At 40.4% G+C, this 24,140-nt stretch overlaps 1 protein-coding gene across 1 annotated transcript in view; it reads right to left on the reverse strand.

Moving 5' to 3' along the window:
• Positions 1-443: 443 nt before the first annotated feature.
• The window catches only part of CRB1 (crumbs cell polarity complex component 1), a 94,962-nt gene continuing 71,265 nt past the window's right edge, over positions 444-24,140 (reverse strand). The window contains exons 11-12 of the mRNA XM_083867077.1: positions 22,206-22,332; positions 444-822 (exon numbers count right to left, since the gene is read on the reverse strand). Of these exons, the coding sequence (XP_083723203.1) occupies positions 607-822; positions 22,206-22,332 (343 nt within the window). The 3' untranslated portion in view covers positions 444-606. The remainder of the gene's footprint in view (positions 823-22,205; positions 22,333-24,140) is intronic.

Below are 24,140 nucleotides of genomic sequence, written 5' to 3' on the forward strand. Positions count from 1 at the left end.
ATCCTAAGAGAAATATGTGATTTTGTGGAAACTGAAATTCATTTCACCTTCATTTTAGTAGAAGATGGAGGGCCAGCAAGTGAAATGAAAGTACCAGAAGGAAGAAAAACAAATTTGAAGCATTTATTTTGGAGAGTTTTCACACAGCTTCCTTTTAAGCCCAGATTATCAGATGAAAGAAGATACACTGAGACACAGCTCTAGTACTAAACCCTTTGATAACAGAATTACAACGTCTTTATTTTACAGGCTGTCGATTTGTCTGCATTGTCTTCTGCAGCAGTGATTGCTAGGCAGCCAAAGGAGGGTGCAAAGGAGAAGCTGTTATCCATGTGGTGTCCAGGACAGGCAGTTACATTTATCCCAGGAGCATAACTGTCCATAATGCCTACTGGTGATTATCAAGGCTGGAGTTTCCAGTGCAAGTAAATTGTCCTTGGATGGGCTGGTCCAAAGCAATGATAAATGTCATTGGTTCACTATCGAACTTAAAAGGAAAGCAGTGAAAAAAATCATTGTAATATTTATCAGAACGAATATATCTAACATATGTACAGCGTCCCCTTTCAGCCACATCTGAAGATGGAGGAGAGGCTTTGCTTTCTTCTAGATGAGCCTTTCCATGGGGGGTGGCTGCACCATGTCCCACATCTCCACGCGGGAGCCCTCCTTCTCCTGGCGGCTGGGGCTGTAGGTGCCCTGCGTGGCCCGTTTGTTGGCAGTGACAGCAGAGGCCACCATGGCCAGGGACAGCACCACCAGCAGTGCCAGCATCACCGAGCCCAGGGCTGTGAACACGCTCGACACCAGGTCAGCTGCCAGCTGCAGGGACAGAAATAGCTGCAGTGTGAGTGCTGCCAGGAGAGGCCTGAGACACACTCGGGCTACCCCAAGGAAAGCAAGGAATGAAAACAGAAACCATTGATGAACAGGGCTTTACATGGGTGAGTTACTGATGAAGCACCATTTATTGTAGGGAACTACATTAACCCTCCATTTTGTTCTTTGCACTCTTCAGAATATGACAGGATACTTAGTGTTCAAGGCAGATGAATTTTTAGAGAAGTGTTTGAATTCACTCAGACTGAGAAGTAGTTTAAAGAGTTTAAAACAGACCTAGGAAGATTTGCTGCAGGGCTTTTCTCTAGTTTTGCCTTTTTTTATGAGTAAGAAAAGCAACAGTTTGTAGGACCAGATTCAGCTATGGAGCCTTGAACACCTGAAGAAGATCCCATTTCTTTTGACAGCTTCCTTACCTTGAAAATAACCTGCAAGTTAATATGTCTGTGGGCTGCAGTAGTAGTTCAGCAATTATTTAATCACTTCAATAAAAATTCATTATTCCTAGTTTTCTTATGAGCACACTATTGCTGGTTTTAGCTACTGCAAGTTGAACGTGAGCTAATTTGAACATATATTGAGTTACATTTCTGTTTATCTTGCTGGAGGAGTGAAATTTATATGAATATATATATATACTTATATAGAAATTTTACTTACATTAAATATTGTAAAATGTAGTATTTCTACAGACATTCCTAGCAGTAAACTTTTCTACCAGCATGTTTGCATGAAATAAGCACATAGAAGCTGCACAAGAATGCATAATCTGTATATTTGCACATGTTTTAAGATAGGCTCTTCCACATACAGACTCCATTGGTTCATCTACAGAAACACAAACAGTGCAGTACAGGATGAATGTGAGAATGCTCTGATTTTTTGGTTTTTCTCGGTTTTCATACGGCAGTGGGAAATGTAATAGTGTCAGAAAGCAGAGTGCACATAAACCAATCTGCCAGCTGGAAAGCTTCAGACCAGAGAAATCTTAGAGTTGGTAGATGAACATTTTGTACACATCTATGTATGCACTTTCATGTGTAAAAGATGCTTATGGTGAGGAGAGCAATAAAGTGATGTGGTTAGTATGGAAAAGTGGTCACTATGGACAGAATGGCCCTAGCAGGAACTGAACTTCTGGGCAGATTCTGCCATCCATCATCTTTTGATTTGCATCACAAGTGACAGCTGAACTGCCAGAGATGAATGCGCGCTTGAGGCTGAACTTTCAAATCCCCAAATATTTGGAAACAGAAAACAGCAGGTCAGAGCCTGTTTCCCAGTTAGATGCTCCATGTTGCAGAGTATTTTTAGTGACCTGCTTCCTCATTTCTAAGGAAGGGCAATCACAGTCCAGAGCACAAGGATGGTTTTGCACTCAGTGCTGGATGCACTGGCAGTGGATGCTCTGTGTTTGCATCCCCTGGACTCGTGCCTTTGCCAGAGAGCAACGATGCCAGAGGGAAAACGTTAAAACAATCCTGCCTCTTTTTTTCCTCTCTCCAGTTCCACACTGATGTAAAAGGTCCTGCTATAATAGTAAAAGCAAGTTTGGCTCAGGGGTACTCTCCAGGGGGTAAATGATCGACTAGGATATTTTCCTCTGTCCTTGACGGCTAAATATATGGTCCCTGTGATTTTAAATACATTTTTCCCAATAGAAATAATATAATGCAGGTGTCAGACCAAATAACTACTACTCTAAAACAAGCTGGCATGAAGCATGTTGGTCTATTAAATTGTATTGAATTGGGAAGGTTATTTCATCTTTGGATGGTGGTACAGACATATTTGAGATGCTCATTTTGCTCTGTACTCTGATGGACTCTATGACCCTTGTTCCTCTTGTCTCAGAGAGGCAGCAAATTTTTAATGGATTTTTTGTTCTTAGAAGCTCTCTTTTATTTTCACTGCCTGCTCTGGGAAAATAAGGACTAAGATAGTCCAGGTTAACTCTGATCCTAGTGTTGAACAGGCCATTTGCAAGAGAAATTCACTACCACAGGCAAATGGATGGTATGGCCTCTCCTCTGGTATGTGAAATTTCTAAATTCAGCCTCCAGTTTTCCTGTCCTAACTCTTTCCATTCCTGTTGCAAGCATGTCTGTCTGTATCTTTTAATTTATGATAACCTTAAAATTAACTTCGTATCTTAAAGAAGAACGTTTTGCAAAGAAATGGAGTGAAGAAAAAGCTTGTAACTTGCTAAAATGGAGTCACACATCTAAATGTCATTCCCAAAACCATCATAACATGGATTTTTTTTTTCTCATTTTGCCATAGTTACTTACCAGAGAAACCTTACCCATCCTGAGCCAATATGTAAAAGATGTTACCTCACTGCATAGTATCTGGAGAGGTGGGGATTTACCATGATCAGATACATAAGCTAACTTTATTTCTGTCTATATTACTTCTAATTTCTAAACGTGGGAAAAAAAAAAAAAAAAAAAAAAAAAAAAAAAAAAAAAAAAAAAAAAAAAAAAAAAGGCCTCAGGCTTTTAAAGTGGATTCTATTGATCAAAACCCCCTGATGTTCCAGTGCTGTCCCCCGATTTACCAGCCCACAGCTCCCTGCTGAAGTTTCCAATATGAGGAACCCCCTTAGCAGTTGCACTGAACTGGTAACAAGAGTTGCCAGAAGGCTCTGCAGTCTGGTCCCATCAAAATCAACTGCTTCTTTAGTAATTAATGGCTGAATTCTTAAATTAATGTGGAAAATCAGCTGGCTGATCTGGAAAAAAATATCTGAAAAGCTCTGTCCCCTGTCATCTCAGAGTCTGTTCGCTGCGTGTTTGGTGATCATGATAGACTGAAATAATTGTAACTAGTGATTCCAAAAATAAAAGGTTTGAGCAGCATTTTTAGTAATATTAGTGCTGCTGAAACAGTGGAAAAGAGGTTTATCTGTCACAGACCATACTGTATACTTTGCATAATGGAAGGGGTGGTCACTAAAAATGCAGTTTGAAATTAAAGGTCCCATATCAGTGCTTCAGGCTTTTGTGGCAAGTCCTTGCCATGGATGGGTCTGGGCTGTGAACCTCTGGGATGTTTCAAAGTGCCCTGGGGCTGCTCACGTGTGTGGCTGCTCATCTCAGTGCTCCATTCATGTCTCAGATGCCCTGTCTGTGGGATTAGACTGCCACACTCTAATATCACTTTTCAGCTTCATATCACGATTCCCTTCCCCACATGGACTGCTTTAGACCTGGCTGCTGAGCTGAGTGCTTGGGAGATGGCAATACACAGTTTGTCACAAGGCTGTTGCAGAGTACCAAGAGGTGTTCTTTGGCCTAGAGCTTCAAAAGCAGAAGAGGAAAGCTCTGGAAAGGAATGGACAGAGTAAGACAAACTTCATTTTGTCTTGGAACAAAAAAAAAAGCACCACAGGACACCTGGGAGCTTGTGAAGAGAAACAAGTTCCTGATATTTTGCTGAAAACTTTTGTTATTAGGGAAGCCTATCCAACACCCTTTGCCCCCATACATTGTGATTGCCTCTCAGAAATAATTCTTGGTAATAAATAACATGTGGTGATCACAGCTATTTCTGAACATAACTTCAGCACTGCTTATGAGTAACTAAATATATGCAAGGTAAATGAAGGAGGGTTAATTAACTGGCTGGGCAATACCTTAGAGATTCTCATTACAGTTTGAGGCTGGACTGAAAGGCCTCCTGAGGGCTCTTCCAACCTGAATTATCTTATGAGCCTGTTTAGAAGGTAGTTGGTGACAGAACAGTTTTAAGAGCCCCTAATATAGAGGAGCTGGCAGTAAAACCTGCATCCCTGGTGGTAATGGATGCTGGTGGCAAGACGATACCAACAAAATGAGGTTTGCTACCATTGGAAGGCTTATCTGCTTATCACTAAGAAAAGAAAAGAAAACACATGGTTGAATTTAGTTTTCATGTGGTGGATGGCTTCATCTGCAAAGGCTGGAGAAAATGCAGGCAAAAAATCTTTGTCTTTTTCTAAAGTCAAGTCTTTTGGCTTTTCACTGGTGGTTTCACATCCAAATTGATTTTTTTCCTAGGGTTATTTTAACTATTAAATTTAAATTAGAATATTTAGATTGCATAAAATAAATAATTAAATAGAGTGACATTTCATACATTTTATGTATCTCTGGGTTTTGCTTTTCATTTGGTTATGGAAATAGATTTATTGTTTTGCTTTGGTTCCTTGATCTGCTTTTTGAATAAGAAGGGCCCAGTTCAGAAGTCAGAGCTCAGAAGCCTTCATCAACCTAGTGTATGTTTGCTTATCTTTAAGCAAGCCATCCCCCAAATGGTTATTTTACAAGAGGGAACGTTAGGGATTTGCTGTAATGAACATTTCCACCTGTGCCAAGTAAAGGCAAGTGGAAAAGCACGAGGGAGCCCAGCTGAGTGCACAGGGCCTCCTCCTCCTGTGTGCTCTACATCAGCACAGCTGAGCTGAGCTCATCCTGCCCTGTGCCCACACAGGGATGAGCCTGTGCCCACGGATACCAGGGCTGGGCTGGGCCAGGAGAGAGAAGAAAGATGCAGCTGTGGGGGCAGAGGATGGCACAGGTGTGAGAGGGGCGGGGGTGCTCCTTGGGGTGCTGCTGTGTGGGCTGTGTGTGGTGAGGTGTTTTCTGGAGGGGTCTGTGGGCTGTGGGAGCTGTGTGTGTTCTCTGGAGGGGGCTGTGGGCTATTTGGAGCTGTGTGTGTTCTCTGGAGGGGGCTGTTGAGTTCAAGTAGGAAGAGTAATCATCATCATCATCATCATCATCTGTTTGGGACTCATTTAAGGAGCACAGATTCATGTCAAGCCAAACACTGAACAGGCCACTGGAAAAGGCAAATTATTTTTAAGATTTTATAAACATCACCTATTTTCTTTAACTGCTTTATCCTTTCATGGTTTATCCTGGTTTTCTGCTTCATGCTGTTGTCCCTGTGGGCACTGATCTCTGAGTGTGCCTATACAGTTAATTTGCAGGTTCTTGAATAGTTTACTCCTTGCTGCTTTGGTACCTTTGGCAAAAAAGGAAGCAGCACTTAGTGCACTTTAGCTGACTTTCCACTGTTTATTATCAGTGAGACTAGCAACTCCTTTTCCTTCTGCACACCTCAGATCTCTTCAGTTCATCTTGTGGGCAACAAAAAGAGCAGTTGTATTGTATAGACATTCCTCTAGTCCTCTGAGGTGATTCCTGAAAGGTGCAGTATTTGCTGTAGTGTAAACCTGATGCCTAACAAGTTTCAGGATTATCTGGTAAAAAAGTGTTTGAATTCTCTCAGATTGAGAAACAGAAAGCAAGAGTTTAAAACAGACCTGGGAAGACTTGCTGCAGGGCTTTTCTCCAGTTTTGCTTCTTTTATGAGTAAGAAAAGGGACAGTTTGTCGGACCAGATTCAGCTGTGGAGCCCTGAACACCTGAAGAAAATCTCAGGGCCTGAAGGTGTGGCTGCTTCCCCCTGCAGCCAGCCCAGAGCTCCAGTTCAGGGGGACCTGCAGGTGCCACAAATTGGCTCTGGTGCCTTCTGTATGCAAGACAACACCCCAAGGCAGCATCACTGCTTTTTTCTCCACATCTTAGGAACTTCTCCCACTGACCCCATGTGCACTGGGAGGAGGCTGTCCTGTTGTCCCTCACCTCCCTCTGAAAGTACCTCTGAATTTCATCAAGAGCTGTAGATCATCTTGAATTTCCAGCATTGTTGTTGCTGTTTCTGCCATCAGCCTCTGAGTTATTTTCCTGATAGGTGCAGGGAAATACAATCCCACTGCTTGGAGGGCCTGAGTGAGATGAGTTGTGTACCTGCTCCTGGGGACATTGCTGAAGAAAAAACTTAGAGGACTAATTTTGATGTGTGCAGAATATCCACAGTATTTAGGCAGTTCATCTTGAAGAAGAAAGATTTTAAGTGATCTTTTAGTTTTCTTTTTTGTTTTGTTTTCTTGTTAGTGTTACTGTTTGAATATTTTCTTGAAATGACTCTGATGAAATTATGTTCACTACAACCTCTTTATATTTTTTTTTAATAATGTAGTTTGAATAGTTTGTCTTAGTTGACACCTGACAGTTTTAATTGATTCCTCCCTGAAAAATGTCAACTTTTAGTTTTCTGACAGTTCTTGAAATCAAGGAAAAAGCATAGAGAGAATTCATGTTAGCTGCTATAATGATAAATTGGTCATCTGGCTTGACCATTATAGATCAGAAAAATGCAATCTTTACTATGATGGAAGAATTGCATCTGTGGCAGTCTGTGAGAAAATGAAGATGGAGATGATTGAAGTCTAGGATTTATCTGGGCTTGTGAAGAAAGCACCTCATTAAGAAATTCTGACAGCCTCCCTCCTGGCCCGTGAAGTTGCACTGTTGTGACACTACAGAAGTTAATGAGGAAGTTTGTTCTAATTATAGCAGAGCAAGAAATTGGAGATTGGAGACAGAGCTCTCTGAAGCATTGCAACTAAATTGTAAAGCAGACTTCAGTGAAATCGGGGTGGTGTTCACATTAGTCTTGATCTCCCAGTCAGATCAGCTTACCCAGACCTCCTCCTCCCCACACTGGGCAGCAGGACCATTCCCAGATCACTTTAAACAGTACTGTGTTTAAATCAGAACAATCTTCCCCGTCCTCAGTGCTGCAATGCGTGGCTCAGGTGGCCTTCTACTGGCAGTATTAGCCTTTTGGCCAAGAAGCTTTTCCAGCTTGGAAGGCTCCCTTTTAGGAATAACCTTTAAAGAACAGGCTACCTACAGTAACTGTAATTTCTTTAACTACTTGTAGTATTGATACCTGGTTTATATTAACTGTTTAATGCAAGCAGTCCAGACGTGAAAACAGAGGAGTTTAGTAAATCTGGGATGGTCTGTCTTAGGCAGAAGGAATAATAACCCTGGTTTTGGCCACTGTACCATGCATGAGCTCAGCCACGGACCCAAAAGAGCCAGGAGTACATAAGCAGTCCCTTAAAATCTGCATCAGATGTTTTGCTGGATCAGTATCTCACAGATTGTTGAATGCCTTCATGCAGCAGAGTGTTGGTTGCACAGAGAGAAGTGATTTGGGTGGCAGTTTGGGAGGGCAGCTCTCATTAGGCTGTGGGCTTTGAGAAGACACCTTGATAGCGCTTCTGCAGCAACTGCCACCAGTGCTAATTTTGTGAGTGCTCCAGCTCTTTTTAAGATCATCCGAGTGGTGTAGCACAGATTAAATGTGCAGCTCCAGTGTGTTGTTATGAGATGCCTTTTAAAATTCTATCGACAGCCTCTGGTGTAGGAACTTCACCATCTGCTGCAATCTGAAAGGATAAGAGGGAAAATCCATAGCTGGTGCAAATCCAGACAGACCATGCTGAGGAGGAGTTTGTCCCATAGTTGCTATATTGCAGACTAGACAAATGTTTTAGTAAAGGTGTCAGTCTCTGGGGTGCAACATCCTTTTCCAGTTTGGGAAATGCTTTGGGGCATCACACAGAATTATTTTTGTGCATGGCTGCCAGCATAGTGTATCAGGTGGTGTTTCTTCACAGGGCATAACTGCTTTGCAGCTTTGAGACAGCAGAGTCTGTATGAGTACATCTTGGTGGTGGATAAAAGCCTCATCAGGCAAGCATCTTGCAGGAAGAAATGGGAGAATTTAAACTCAAGACTATCACTGAAAACACAGACTTCCTATTTTTCCCTGCATGTGGCCAGGCTGAGTTTACTGCATCCCTGTAGCTGCTGCAGTAGAAATGGCACCTGAAGAGGGATTTGGAAGACCACACAGGCCTTTGGAGGAAGTCTGCTGTCATGGGAGAGTGAAGTGAGTGTGAAGGGGTCAGTAGGTTAAACCCCCAAACAGGAGAAAAATAAGAAAAGATGCAACACTGCTGAAGATGAAGGCAGAACAATTTCCAAGGAAAACAGATGAAGAGAGGTCCAGTAGACAGAGTGAAATAGTTAAAATGATGAGAAAGAAGAATGGATTTCAAAACTGCTTTCTTCATTGATTGCAGTTGAGGTGTTGGGAAGACCAGCGTGTGCAGGATGATGTTGTGACATTCAAGACGGGGCTGATGGTAGTGACAGCATTTGGAAACAAGAATGGTGCAGGAAAGAGTAAGGTAGGCTATCAACAGCTAAGTCAAGGAAACAACTAAACTATTCCTACTACAAACCTCTGTTTTTCTGACTTTTTTCCACGTATATTTTATCTGTCATTCTAGATTCCAATCTCTTCTGTACAGGGAAACAAAAGAAAACCAAGAGAGATTTTGCTGAGGTATTTGCAATGTGGAAGTACTGTCTGAGTGAATACCTGTTTGTTATTTCTCCTCACTAACATGTTTCCTTGCACATTGTTTTCACCAGACATGATTTTTCTGTATTAGGAATTATCAGTCTCAATTAACTTCAATGGAGTTTCACAACCTGACATGTGCACAATGTGGAGTTGCTCAAAACTCCACTTTTCAGCACACGGCAGTTGAGGGAAAAGATCTCTTTCTTAATCAGTGATGTTAGTGGTAGGTGTTCTTTTATTTCTTTAGCTATGTCTTTGAGAACAGCCCCAAGGACCCACCGAAGCCCAGCATCACAAAGGGTGCAGCCCCTCCTGTGGGCTGTGGTCCCTGCCTGTGACCATGGGTAGCAGGCTCTGGTCCTCTTGCCCCCAGGTCCTGGTTCTCCTGTGCAGGTGCAACCTGTGCTGAAACTGATAGCCCTGCCTCTGCCTGTTTTCTGTGGGAATGAGAAACTGTTCTGTCCAGTGATGCATAATAAACAGGTGGGTCAGTTGTGTATGGCATAGCACAGACTGTTACAATCCCTGTCCAATTGTGTAACTGCTAGACACTTTTCCATCCCTGCTTCTCTGCTAATAAGCAAAGCCAATGATCTCAAAACTGTTCCATGAAATTCTTCTTAATTCTTGGTGCTAAGCTCCTGCAAACCAGCCATGTGTTGCTACCTAGCATTAATAGGATGCTGTCAAGTGGTGATGAAGTAAGGAGTGCTGTGACTGTTTCACACTGTCAGACAGCAAGGTATCGAGTCAGCAGCGAGCCTTTGTTGGGAGCAGCACTTCAATTGCAGCCATCTCCTGCTTCCAACTGTAAATATTAATAGTATAAGATAGACCTTTACTGGCTACATAATACTTGCCTTAGCACGTGACATGACACTGTCATGTTACTTCACTAATTATATTCCTTGATAAAAACTTTCAGTGTGTCTTTATCCTACTGGCTGCTTTTTTTTTTTTTTTTTTTTTTTTCTAGTAGAAAGTTGTTTTGAGACAACAAAAATCATTATGGTTTAGCTTCAGGAGAGACTTTGGAAGAGGTGCATGTATGTAAAGTGTAAACAAAAAAAAAAGTCTAAAACCTGCTATATTAATAATTATTATAATTATTTAGACTTGATTTAGACCTTTCATTTGTTAGCAGAGTTATTTATCCTTTTTTTTTTTTAAGTGTGCTTTTGTCTTACTGATAGAATTGTGTGTCTACCTCTGAGTCTCACTGCTGTCCTCAGGGTTTCTTGGATCAAGTACTGCATACCTAAAATAGGATCTATCATTGTATTGATGCATTAATATCATTGTATTAATATTGCTGGCATTCAACAGGTTTGCATCTGAATGTAAACTGGATGAAGCCAACTCTGATAATTACTTTTTGGGTATCTGCTGAAGATGCAAATGTTTTAGAAAGTCTCTTTCTGTGTTATGGTCAGCACAGCACATGAGAGAAAGGTCTCTGAAAATGCAGTAGAAATTTCTTTTTAACTTTCTACTCCATGCTTTTACCTTACTGCCACCTAAAGATAACTAACAGAAAATACATTGTACTTCAGATTAGACACTTTTACCCTGATATGCTGGGAAGGAATGGCAACCCTATCAATATCTTTCTTTTAAGAATAATTCCTACAGTTCCAGATTTTCTTGAAAATCATACTTCTTGGAAATAGGAAAGAAATCTGCTGACTCAGCTCAGTGAATTTATCTCTGGTCCTCCAAGGCAAGGCGTTGATTCTGAGGCCAACTCACCCTGCTTCTGGCCAGGTCTGTTTAACTCAGATCATTAACTCAGATCTCCTCAATACAGGCTGAAAGTAGCATTTTCTGCAGTGCATGGGGCCAGGTCACCTTTATCTGCAGGTAAAAGGTATTTCTAATAGAAGCCCTCTTTGATTCCACCTGTCTCAGATATGAGAGCGTCTGCTGTGGAACAGGCAGCTCGAGTGGTTCCTCCTACTCAGCACATCCTTGATGCCTTATTTCTTATACAGTAGTTTTCAGTTTGGAGAATGCCTTTAAAGTAGCCTTTGGTCAGAGAGGGGAACTGAGGCATGAAGTAGAAGCACAATTAGCCCATGAGCAGTTAGGCAGCCCAGGGGAAAACGGTGACTGAACTGAATCTCCTCCCTCAGCCTAAACTCTGCCTGTTAGTCACACCAGGGCATGGCAGCCCTGCCCAGCTCTGCCACTGCCCCTCACAGTGGCGCTGGCAGGGCTGCCCCAGGGTGTGCCCTCCAGGCTCTGCCTTGCTGGCTGTTTGTACAGTTGCTGGTGGAGTGATGCAGGAAGCCTTCAGCAAGAGAACTTGGGCCTGGCAGGTGGTCTTTCATGGAGCTGTTGCCATCAGGCATTTTTATTGCATGACATATTTTTTGGAGTGAAGTATGGCATTTTCTGTTGTTCAAACTGCAATATTGCATTTAAACTGGTAATAAATCCCTCAAATGTGCCTACTATGGGTTTACAGTCTGCACTTAGACTAAACTCAAATTTCCACATCAACTGACCTGTTATTATGTAATGGCTAAGCACCAGGACTGATGCTCTTTCCCAGGATGGCCAGGCAGTGACTCCTCTCAGGCAAATACCCTTGAGTGCAGTCCCCACTCCTCTGTTCCTGAGGCTCAACTCCATGCCCTGTGGAACTCTTAGAGATTCAAGCCTTTCTTTGGTTTTATATATTTTCAGATACTGGAAGGATCTGGCTCCACTAGCCTTGCTATCAGTAACTGCCTCACACCAGTGATGACCCATTTTGTTAAAGTATCTGGCTGTGGTCATGTTGCAGTGTTTGGAGATTGTTCATCCTCTGTCAAAGTTCCACTCTGAAGTCCCACAGACCTGACGCTTTCATTGCTGGCTATCTATATTTTTCATACCACAAATAAGCCATTTAATTCAACTAAAAATGCAATCGGTGAATTCCAAAATGCTTTTTTGTATGGCTCAGAGTAACACTTCTGATTGATACTTGCATCCTTCCTTAAAATATTCCCAAACTCATATGTATTAGCAAAATAATCAGAAAATCAGGCAAGTTATATATATTTTGGCAGTAGTTTCATACACTAGTGCTTTCTCCTGGAAGAATACTTCTGCTTCCTCCTTCATCAGTAGTTTTGGGAAAGGATGGAAAGAAATGATCAGAAGCTGGGAATCTTTGACTCAAAACTTTCTGGGAGTGAAATAAGTTGTTTTAGGTCTCTGAGTCCAGGCCAGTTGCAGTCTGAGCAGCCTGAGTGCTCCTCCAAGGCAGAGTGAATAGCTGATACTGAATGGAAATTCAGCTTTCCTGCATGCTCCACATAGAGAACTTCACTGTTTTGGAGATTATTGCTTAGCAGCAGGTTCTACCAATAATGCTTTAGTAGTTTTGAAGTGTTTAAAGCATCCTGGGGTAAACTGTGGTCTCTTTCTCTCTCTCTATCTACATACTAGTTCCTAGTGAAGAACAACACAGTAACACTTAGGCACCTTACAGAGGTGCCCCAAGCATTCACTTGAAATAATGAAGTAATTTTTCCTGTGTTCAGATACAACCCAGGTGTTCAGTGCTGTCCCCATATATTTGACTTGTACAAATCCATTTTACTTATCATCTTCCTTATTTGTGCCATTTCATTTCCCTCAGTATCACCTTGTACCTCCAGGATCTCCTTCAGAACCACTTTTTTTGATGGTTTCCAGAAATGGCAACACCGGCAGCACTGAGGTGTTTTTGGGACTCATCATTCCCCAGACAGATCCACAGCTACCACTGGGATTCCACTGGCAGTACCACCTACTGAAAGGACAAGGGAAAATTTGGGTGGGATGATACCTTCCAAACCTGTAGAAAGTGGGAGAAGACCTTGACTACTGGCATTAGGTCTACCTTGAAGGATGTGTTACCTTTTCATATGTACAGAAACAAGCATTTTCTTTCAGCCTGAATGAGGTTTGTGTTTGATTAGAGGAAACAATAAAGAAAGGACCAAGTGCAATTTTCCATGAGACACAGCTGTCCTGCCTGATTCTTGTGTGCAATATTCTGATTAGTTCACACAATGGTAGCATTTGGGACAAAAAGAGACAACAGTGACATCCCTGTATAAACTCTGTGCCTATGCTGCCATTTCACTGAGGTATTAGAGTGAGCCTAGATAAAACCAGACACATACATTAGCATTGGTGAATACAAAGTGACATTGGCCTTGCAGAAGAGGTGGTGTTGCCAGGCTCTCCCAGAGCCTAGTTTCTAGTTTGTCATTGATTTTAACTGGGAGCAGTTTTGGGGTTTTTTTTGGTTGTTTTTTTTTTTTTTTTTTTTTTGGAGTTTATTTTGGCTTGGGTTAGGGTTTTTTTGGGGTGTTTAAGTTTTTTTTGTGTGTGTACTTTTGGTTTTACGTTGTTGGTGGGTTTTTTGGATTGTTGGTTGTAGTTTTTTGTCATTTTTTTTGTTGGTGGTGTTCCAAGATTATCAGCTCCCAGGTGTCAGCCAGGCTGTGTTCACACTATGCATCCTGTTCCTGCATAACTGATACAAAGTCAAAAGGGGAGAAAAGGTCCTGTTACAGGATGATGGGGGAAGCAACTGCACCTTTAATTCACCCACAAATGGTTACTGCTTGGAGAAGAGGGAACAGAGGGTCCTGTCCCTTCGGAGATAAGAAGATAGCTTGTGATGTTACCAGTGCTTCCCCAGACAGAAAGAGAAATATTTCCATTTATTTCTGTAATGGTTAAATTAGACACCAAAGTATTGATGTGTTTGAAAATCCCCAGAATCCCGACTCTATCATTTCACAGGGACCACCAAAAATCAAAGCTGTCTCCACTGGTGCAGTATCTGTTCACTCTAAAAAATTACAAAGATTTGTAAAGCTGCTGATTTCCTTGTCCTTTGAATTACAGCAGTATCACATTTTTTTACTTCAGTGCTCTTATTTTTTTGAAAACTGAATAATTTGTTCTACCAAATATGATTTGAATAAATTTAGGGACTGTTGTGTTTGATGCACATTTAGATTGGTAGAATGTTCAGATATTTGTGTAACAAGCTCTGCCTCATTTAAATGGTTTCTGTATCAAAATAGATAAATGTTCTCAATTGTTTGAAACCAAAATATTTTTCAGATTCTCAGGAACAGGAATTATTTTTATTCCTTTTCAGTGGAAAACTGGAGTAATATTCCATAAGCCTACTAAGTATGTAATTTTTTTCAGATGTTATTAGGAATGGAGTTTCATATCAAGAACTGAAAAATAGAAGAGAACATTATGTCTCATGAAGCATGTAAGGAAAAAAAAAGACAAATTTTAGTATCTGAACAATGCAAACACAGAGTGCATGAATGTGTTATAAAGTGAGAAATGACTGAAGTAAATACCCATGTGATGTGGATGAGGGTCCACAGGGAAAACATCAGAAGGTGAGAATAGGGAAGACAATGCCATTGCAACAGGAAGGGTGGTGTACAGACAAAACGTGTTAGTCTGAATACTGAAGTGTTATGTGAACACCGTGCTTGAGCTCATTGCTGTACTGCAGAGTGTTATGCTGTCATATGTCATCTGAGCTCTCTTTTCTGCTTATATTTACCATGCACATTAAATATTCAACTGCTTTTCACTGATGCATGCAGTAATCCTGGCCTTGTGAAAAGCTTTCTTGTCTTTTCCAGCTAGGACACATTAGATAACCTTATTGTCTTTGCATCCTAATGTTTTTGTACCTTATGTTGTGACACACATTAAATATGTTTCATGCAATATCTTTTTAGAAGTTTTAGTTAAATCCCGTGTTTTGAATGCAGACTAATACAAAATAGCAAAGGGTATTAAGGCATTGTTCTGCTCTGAACAAACAACTGCAAAAATGGCATTGTGACATTTACAGTGACTTCCAAAGCAGAGCTACTCATTTTATAAATCTAAAGATGTTTCTTCTTACCCCACATTCGACCTGGCACTGGAAAAAAGCTGAGGCCCTCTCTGGCTCCTACCATCAATGGTAACAATTCTGCCATGGTGGGTGATCTGCAACCACACAAATGATGTGAAAACAAATAAACTGCAGCTTTTCCCCAGCTCAGTTATGCTGATTCTGCCAGACTAATAAAAGTAAAAAAATTACTTCAGTCATTGAAATAATCTTACTTCAATAGCCTACCATCAGACTGTAACACATTTACCTGTGCTGTACAAGCAGTTGCCCTGATGAAGGTTTTCTAAAACCTAGTAAGGAACTACAGAGAGTAAATCAGAAGTACCAGGAAATGCCCTTTATGCTTCCAGCAGCAGCCTCGCAGGATGCAAGTTACACAGCCCCGAGTGGGAGCTTCAGGAAAGCTGACAGGTGAGAGCTGGCTTCTGCCCACTGATAGTTCTGCTGAGCCAGGGCTTGCTCCACACTTTGGCAGGAATGCCAGCAGGAATGTCATGGCACCATGGGTGCTGCAAGCTGAGGGCATCAGCTGTGAACAGGAATTCAGTCCTCTCTCCACTGGCCCTCGAGCACTGCTGGGTTCAGTCTGATGTTAGAACATGCTAGTGAGTGGTTTTAAACCCCTCTGACTTCCTGAGTTGTGGCATTTGAGGCACCTCACCACAGTGGAAACAGGACAGGGCACTTCAGAGAACGGTGTCATTTTGAAAATGTTACTCTGTCCATACCAGTCTTTTTCAACAGGCTGCAAGAGCTCTGGAGAAGACAAAAGTCACAGCAGGTACAAACATGCTCCTCATTAAGACACCAGCCTGATGCTCCCCAGGAGCTTGTCCTGACTTTGCTGTCTGGAGCCCTGGCTGTTCCTGACACATCTGAGGAGAGCCTGGAGCTGACCCCCAGGCTGGGGGAGACACTCTGCTCCCTCCCTGCAGGTTGTGACAGCTGCAATCAGCTTTTCATTGACCTGGGGCACCCACAGCTCCTCAGCTCATGCTGTGGACAAGCAGCAGGTGAGTGGCCTGTCTGAAACTCGGGCTGGCAGGACTTTGCAGGTTCAGTGGACTTACCCAGCTTTACTTGTTCATTCTGTCACACTCCTGAGGCTGGCAGCTGGAAATCACTGCCTGAGTGTTGTCAACATTCAGTCTTAGGTGAAGAATAAAAATTAGCATATTGCCCTAAAATGTATTTTAATAAGAACTTTAATTTTTTTAAAATTTTGTGTTTTATTTTTGTTCCTCTGTTGCTCTCAAGGTCTTCTCTTGGGAGGTCTAGCAATGTATCTGCTTACATGGAGGTTGAAATATGCGTATAGGAGCAGAAATACCAGATATCTAGGGTAGAATTTTTCAATCTGAAGGTGCTTCCAATATAGCTACCCTAATTTTCCAATGTTCCAATTTTTTCCAGTATTTCTACCCTAACCTCACAAATCAAAAAATTCTAAAGTATGAAAGTGTCCTAACCATCTGCAGTAGGAGAGAGCATAAAATCAGGATAAGAACAAATCTATACTGATGGTGAAGAAAACAAAGTGCTTTCAAAGTTTTGCGATCTCAAGACAGAAACTGATGGGAGTGCTGGCTTAGAACTGCTGCAGAATGGAAACTTAACTTGCATGGGCTATAATTGCCATTAGATCACTCTACAGGCCTTAAAAACAAAACACTGTTGATATTTCTGTGCACAAAGTACAAGGTAGAGGTGTCCAAGAGCAAGGCAGGCAGGTAAAGCCACAGTGAGATTGGGGGAAAACAGTCTGGTTGTTATATTCCTGATGTCCATGTCTTTTAGTAAAATGATAATTATCCATTAATAGCCTCATAAGTATGAATATGTAAATAGCTATGGGATGCATTATTCATGAATCACCAGGCATTAATTATTGTAATTAAGTATCATTTGCTACGTTCATATTACTAACCCTTCCAGTTAATGAATACATTAGCTAATCACTGTAGAGCAGAGTCAGTCAAAATTCCCTGTGTCTGTGCTATGGAAGCCTGAGAGAGTTTTATTGAATGTAGATTCAATATTGAACATATCCAACATGCTTATCAGTGTATTTTTAATGACATTAACTGTGAATCATAACCTCCAGTGCATGATGCTTGTCGTTGTGCCCAGGAGGATGGAATGGTACCAGCTGGAAGAGAGTGTGGAAGCAGCAGTGGTGCAGCATATGGCAGCAGCTCTGTGAACCAAGGAGAACTTTAATTCTGGGACATGAAATCCACCTTCACTTTCAAGTCTCATGTATATTCACATGTGCAATAGGAGAAGGAGTGTGTTTTGTGAGGGAGTGGTGTCCCAAAGGTGCTGCTGGTGACAATGTTCAAGGAACAATTCAAAGCTCAGCTGGAGCTGTTTGCTAGGCTGCCTTTTGCCAGTACCAGCAGGACACAGCCCTGGCAGGATGTGCTCCCAGTCTAATGGGGCTCAGGGCACTCCTGAAACACGAAGTAAAATGAACAACCCAGCCCTGGCTTTTGTCTTTAATCCCTGAAGATCCATTTCAACTAATAGTAATCTCACTAACATAGAAAGAAGATTTGCTGCAGCTTTTATTTCATTGCCTTTTTAGGATCATAGTTCTTAGAACCAGGCCTTGTGGGTTTTGAAGTAGAAATTTAGAATAATTTATTGCAAACAAGAGTTTTATTGTTTTTAGGGAGAATCACTAACTCAAGATATAAATATGTAAGTTCAAGTGCTGAAAGTTAATAGAAACAAGTAAAATGGTCTCTTGGCTGAACTTTTGGCTGTCAGGACAGAAAAAAAATGTTTGCAAAGAAAGAATGAAATCTTATTTCATCACTGTTAGTTTGAAGCAGATTTTTTCCTATTTTTAGGTTCACTAATGTACTGTAGTCACGTGTAGTGAGTAAATGATTATTGGATCTAGTTTCCTCAGTAATCTGGGAGTAAGAGAATCTAAATGAGCGTACATCAAGGATATTTTCAAATTCACAAACACATGGCTCTTTGTAGTTAAAATTGTCATCAGGTATTGCTGCAGAGAGGGCTCAGTCAGGGCTTGTTTTTTGGTGCCAGAAATAAGAACAGTGGTCAGTAAAGATAATCGGCCATTCCCTGTAGACACCTCCTCAGTGAAATACCCCTCGTGCTTTTTCCAAACACAGTGAAGAATACGCTTTCATTCATCCCACAGCTGATGCAAATCCCTTTGCTCTCCCTTCCAGTGTATCCATCATTGCTGTCTTCCCCCTCTTTTCAGAAATCTTAATTCTGCCTCAAGCCCAAACACTGTTACTTCTCATTACCCAGCTTTCTGAATGACAGTCAGTGGCATCTGAAAAACAGTTTGAGTCTCAGTATTACAGAAGGATCCCTTACAGATATTACCAATGAGGAGCATCACAAGCCATGCCTCCAAAAGCCTTGCTTTTTGGCTTTCTTTCATTTTTATGTCTTGAATCCCTCCTCTAATTCTGAATATATTGAGGTGATGATTTTCCAACCTCTTCTCAATGCCCAAATTAGTAGAAGCATGTTTCGATATCTCTTTTTTTTACAAATACTGATCTTCCACAAAAGCATGAACTTGGCAGGGAGTTTGTGTTCTTAATTTAAAAAAAATCTACTACCAAAAGATTTGAAGTACAATTGCAACACTGGAGATGTATGAAGATCTTGCTATTGCATCTTAATATGAAACATGAATAAGGGCCTTTTCAGCCCCTTGAATTCTAAAAAATCTTAGCAATTGGATGTTTTTTACAAAAAGATTAGTACTGTGTCATTATTCATCCAGCTATTTTTTCATGTTTGCTTCTGTACCTGTTTCCCTTTATTTGTCTGACACCTGCATCTCTTAAAAAATATAGAAAATTATTTAACTCAACCTGGCATTTGTGTATTTATTTTCTGACTTTTAAAACTAGAAATATCAAGTCTGCAGGACTGCAGCTGAGGCAGTTGGAGTGGCTGAAGAGCTTCAGTGGGAAGCACCTGCCTGACCCTGCCCCTCCAGAACTCCTGGAAAACTCAGGGATGAAGCAACCTTGGTTAGAGTGTGGTGTTCCTGTGAAGTGTTCAGAAAACATGGCACACTGAAAGCAAATGAACAGAGCCATTAGCAGGAAATGAGGAGCAGAACAAAAGAGACAAAGGCAGAAGGTTTATTTTGTGTATAAAGGTAGGAAATTTATGTACACGTGCACAATGCAGTTGAGGATACAGAAGTACAAAGAGGAAGAGAGCAGCATTTCTGAGGCCAGGGGATGTTTCATGATGACAAGGCATTAGAGGAAGGAAAGAATTCAGTTACAGGGGAGTGTTTTCAGTAAAAGAGAGAGTGAACGGATGCCCTGCTAATAGAGTTTAGATTAATAACTTGCATATTACTGTAAATTCATATAAAACCTGTGTTTAATATTGCATAAACACTCATATCAAGTGTCTTGTGTTGAATAGAAAGAGAATTTGAATCTCTATACAAATGGATTCTTTTTGTTTTCACATTTTGGATTTAGGTCAAATGTCAGATATACTGTTATTACATTTATTGCTTTCTACCTTTCTTCAACATTAAGACCGTGATGAAATTTAGTGTGTCCTGTAGTGGATATTCTATAAAGTACATAATGGTTCAATTTAGTTATAAGGAAACTGAACTAAAACCAGTGAGAAAATAAAACCAAACCAGACTTCATTATTTTCTTAATTACAGTTATTTAAGAAAAAAAAAATGGTTTGAATAGCTTTGGTTAGTAGCAGCACTTTTTTTATTTGAATTTTTAAAATTTCTTATTTCTTTGTCTTTAGATAGCATTGTGAAATAGGATAGTTTTTACTTCAAGTTATTTGTGATTAACTTTTCATTTTTAATTTCAATAATACTGAACTGAGTAATGTTTTTAGCTACAATTAAATGAAAGCTACAGTTTGGAACAAAATTCCCAACATAAGATGTTATTATTTTAAATTTCCCCCCATGAAAGCTATTTTCTAAAACTGTATTTTCATTGGAATAAAAAAATCCAAAATGCAGTCTGGTTTTGTTCTTTTCTCTTTGCCTGTGTTCTGTAATTCCCAGTATTACATGTGACTGCCAGTAAGATAACTAAATCTATATCTGAGAGTATATATAGTATTGTTTCTGACACTGCTACATTAATTTCCTCTCCAGTGCATTCCCATCTAGTGTTTATTGATTGCTTACAAAGAGGAAAGGATTTTTTTTGTTAAATATATATATTTAAGTTATTTATAATTATTTTTAATAAGTGTTTAACAAAAAAATTTCCCTAATCACTTTTCAGGTATGATAAAACCAGCAAAGAAATTATCCTTGTGTACAATTCTCATAGGTAAATACACTGTGCTTAATTTTCATCTTAAGGCAGATGCTAGGAACAGGAATATGTGACAGGGATGAATCATAATTTTTTTCCACAAACGTGCAGAAGTTTGTTTTTTTTTTTCCTGCCCCCCTGAAATAGGAAATAGGTTTTTAACAGCACAAATGTTGCTGCATTTGTGCTCTGAACTGTACTCAGAAAAATAACAGATGTGGGGGCATTTATGAAAGGTGGAAAATAAAAAATAGTCTTGATGCACTGTCTGATCCATATCCTGTTGTGGCAAAACAGAAACCTTAACATCTCACTTGGACACATTTCAGGCTGTCCTAATGTCACTGGAGATTTAAAGGGGGGATTTGCTCTCCCTGGATGCACCAGGTCCAACCTGCAGTGAGTTAGGGAGGACTGATGAAGGAACAGGGTCAGGTTTGAAGTGGGGGAAACTGATATCAATGGCTTCAAGGACTGAAAGATCAATTGTTCCCTCTGGAGTCAGAAAACCACCCAGTCTGGTGTTCGTCTTCCCTATAACTCTGCTACCTGCCATATAGCTGAACAACAAAACACCACCCTGTACATGGTTATTCTTTTGAATCCTCTCTCAAGGACACTATTCAAATTACTAAAAGGGATAGAGAACCTATGCAAATATGATAATGAATGTCCAAATAAATTATTTCACCATTCATAAATGAGGTTTTTGTTTTAAAGAATGGTTAAAACCCCTCAAAACTCCTCGCTTTTTACAAATGTTTAGTATTTAACAATGTATTTCAGTTTTCTGCACTTTCAAAGGCAACTACAAAGGTATTTTGCTAGAATATTTTTTGTTAAATCTCCTGGCTCTCATAATTTTCATATCCCTTTTTTTCATTTTAAGAATCCATGGACAACCAACCCAATTACCTTGCTTGCTTCTTAAGAAGGAAAAATCCCATCTTTTTTTGTCTGATGACCTACTGACCTACTAATAAATAAAACAGATTTACTTAAATTTATAGAAACCTTTAAACAAACAACAAATCTGTGATTTTCAAGTCTGAGATACTTACTGGGCCTTTCTTGAAAGGGGAAATGTTGGTGAAGATTAATATGGTTGTATTTTATCTCAATATAGTACACTGGAGGTGTAGAGGCTACTGGAGCAGAGGATCAGGATTAGTGATATCAGTGCAGGATTGACACTAATTCAAATGGATGTGGGAGCCTCCTCAGCATGTTGTCAACTGCTAATCCAAACCATTACCTAATTATCCAAAAATATCCTGCTTGATTTCACAGGTGTGAGGCCTAATTAGCTGCCAAAGGAACAGAAATAAACATGGTGTGTGATGTAAAGATAGTGACCACCTGGAAGATTTAAGATTAGAATTATTGAAGGCAGTGAGTCTTTGCCAGTCATTGCAGTAGGGTTTGAACCCCACCCTCAGTAACTGTGACAGTTGTGTTGCCTGTTAGTTGTCCCACTGTCACCCACTGGCAGTGTCCATGTGGTGAAATGCTCTGGTGAAGGTGGGGTGAACTCTTTAACACCTGCTAGCATTTGTTCTAAAACTAAATTGATTAACCAAACCAGATCTGAAGCGATTCATAGAAAAACCATTAAAAGAAATATAAAACAAGTTTAAAACTCTAATATTTGTACTGCTTTGCTAAGCTGGTTAGTCAAGGCATCTTCTGCTGCAGTAAAACGAAAGTTTAAAGACTGCTCAATAGTCTTCCTGATCACCCCACTCGACTGCTGGCTCGTCATCCATTCGTAGAATGAGATAGGAGAGAAGCTGAAAGAGATTCTGCCACAAGAGCAAAGAGACAAAAAAGGAGAGGTCGCTTACATCGATCTCACAGCGGTCGCCAGCAAAGTTCACGTCGCACAGGCAGTGGAACTTGTTGAGGAGATTCTGGCAGAGGCCCCCATTCAGACACGGGTCAGAGCTGCACTCATCAATGTCCTTCTCACACCTAGAGGAAAGACTGCAAACAGTCAGCCTCTGAAACTGAGCGTCAAATGTTTCAAACAGGCACAGTTTTAATTCAGAAGGTTTGTGGGGGTAGGGAGAAGAAGATGCTCTGGGGCATATTTTCACACGTGTTTATGGTTTATTAACTAGCTGATGATTAGCCCCACTCAAATCCCGAATTTTCTGTATGATTTTCAAACACAGATAGTTAAGCAGGTAATTTCATTTCTGTAAAGCACTTCATGGTTAATGGTGCTTAGCAAGGTGCAGTGCAAGTTCTTGTATGATTTCAGACCAGCTCTGGTGCAAGCTTGCTTGTCCTTCTCATTGTTCCAGGAAGCTGAGGGCACAGTTTCCTTCTCAATAATCTGGATATAAGTCAAACAAATGTGTGTTTTTCCCAGCTGAGTGTTCCTGGAAATACTCAGCTACTTTTGGGGGTTTTTTTAACCTTTTTTCCCCCCTCAATTTGGAACACCAGTAGATCCCAGCACAGTTTCCTCCCCAGTCTTTCTGAGACAGGCCCCAAAAAAGGTAAGAATGGTGCAGGACACATTTAATAAGCCTTAATGTGTATCATTAAATGTTTTTGAGCTAATTCTGGTGATACAGGAAATTTGAGTAATAATTTCTCAAGGCAGCCATTAGAAGGATAATGAGGGATGTGTAAGATTGTCTGAAAACTACTGATTTGGTGATTTTCTGCTCTGGCAATGTTTCCTCTTAATGTTCTGCTCCCTTTTAAAAAGATAATGCTAACAGTTAATCCTATTTATCCAGGTAAAAATGAAGGTTTTTTCCTGGAGAAGAATGTGAGAAAATCTCTCTGAATTATAAGGAATTTCTTTGTTTAATCATAATTATGACCAAGCAATAACATTTTCATCTTACAGAGAAGAGCATTTTTTATATTAAACTCTTTTACTCTATTAATCTAAACTTCTTTTAATAGTTACCTTAAATGATAAATTATATTCATATACTTCAAAGAGCTAAGTTACTTGTCCAATGTATAAAAATTGTACAGCTATGAAATGACCTGTGCAAATTTTAAAAAAGTCAACCTCCTCTCAAATCTTCTAGGGAATCAGGTACTTGAATCCAACTGAGTTTCAGGAACACTTAGAAACCTGAGTCCCCTTATGTAATTTTGAAAGTTCTAATCTGAATTAAATTACAAATTTGTTTTCGAGAGAGAGCTCTATCTTCTTTTATGGAGATTAATCTTTACACATTTCCCTTTCCACCTGCTATTAAGTTCATTGGGCTTTTTAATGTGATCCCAAGTCAATTGAGTGACACAGAATTTCTATATACTGTGCACCAGTGGCTGTCTGAGGGCTGAAATGTTGTCTTAAAGGAAAATGCCTGCTTTATCAGTCTAATACATAAATACACAAAGGGATTTGGTTTTAATTTTCTTACTAACAGATATATTTGAATTTATTCTGAAAAAAAAAAAAAAGAAGGAATGAAATGTTCTCATTTGATCTAGTGAGACCTCCAAGCACGGAAGTAGTGCTGGTTTATGGTTTGGCAGCTGGAGGAACAGAGGCCAAATGGGCCATTTTAGAGCCTGGAGAAGAAGTGCCACAGGCAGTCACGGTGCAGCTCACTGGGCACAGGGCTGCTGCTCAATATGAGAACCCTGGGAACTGTAAAAGAGGGATTATTGCCAGCCAGTGGGATGGATGCAAGGAAAGCTCACTCCCAAAGCTGCAGTTAGCAAGTAGGCTGGCAGGGGAAGGGAGAAGGAAAAAGTGTTTTCCTGCTACCTTGAAGTCTCAAGAAATATACTCAGTGAAGAAG

Source organism: Zosterops lateralis (assembly GCF_965231275.1).
Source record: "Zosterops lateralis genome assembly, chromosome: 9".
In the NCBI taxonomy this organism is placed as follows: Eukaryota; Metazoa; Chordata; class Aves; order Passeriformes; family Zosteropidae; genus Zosterops; species Zosterops lateralis.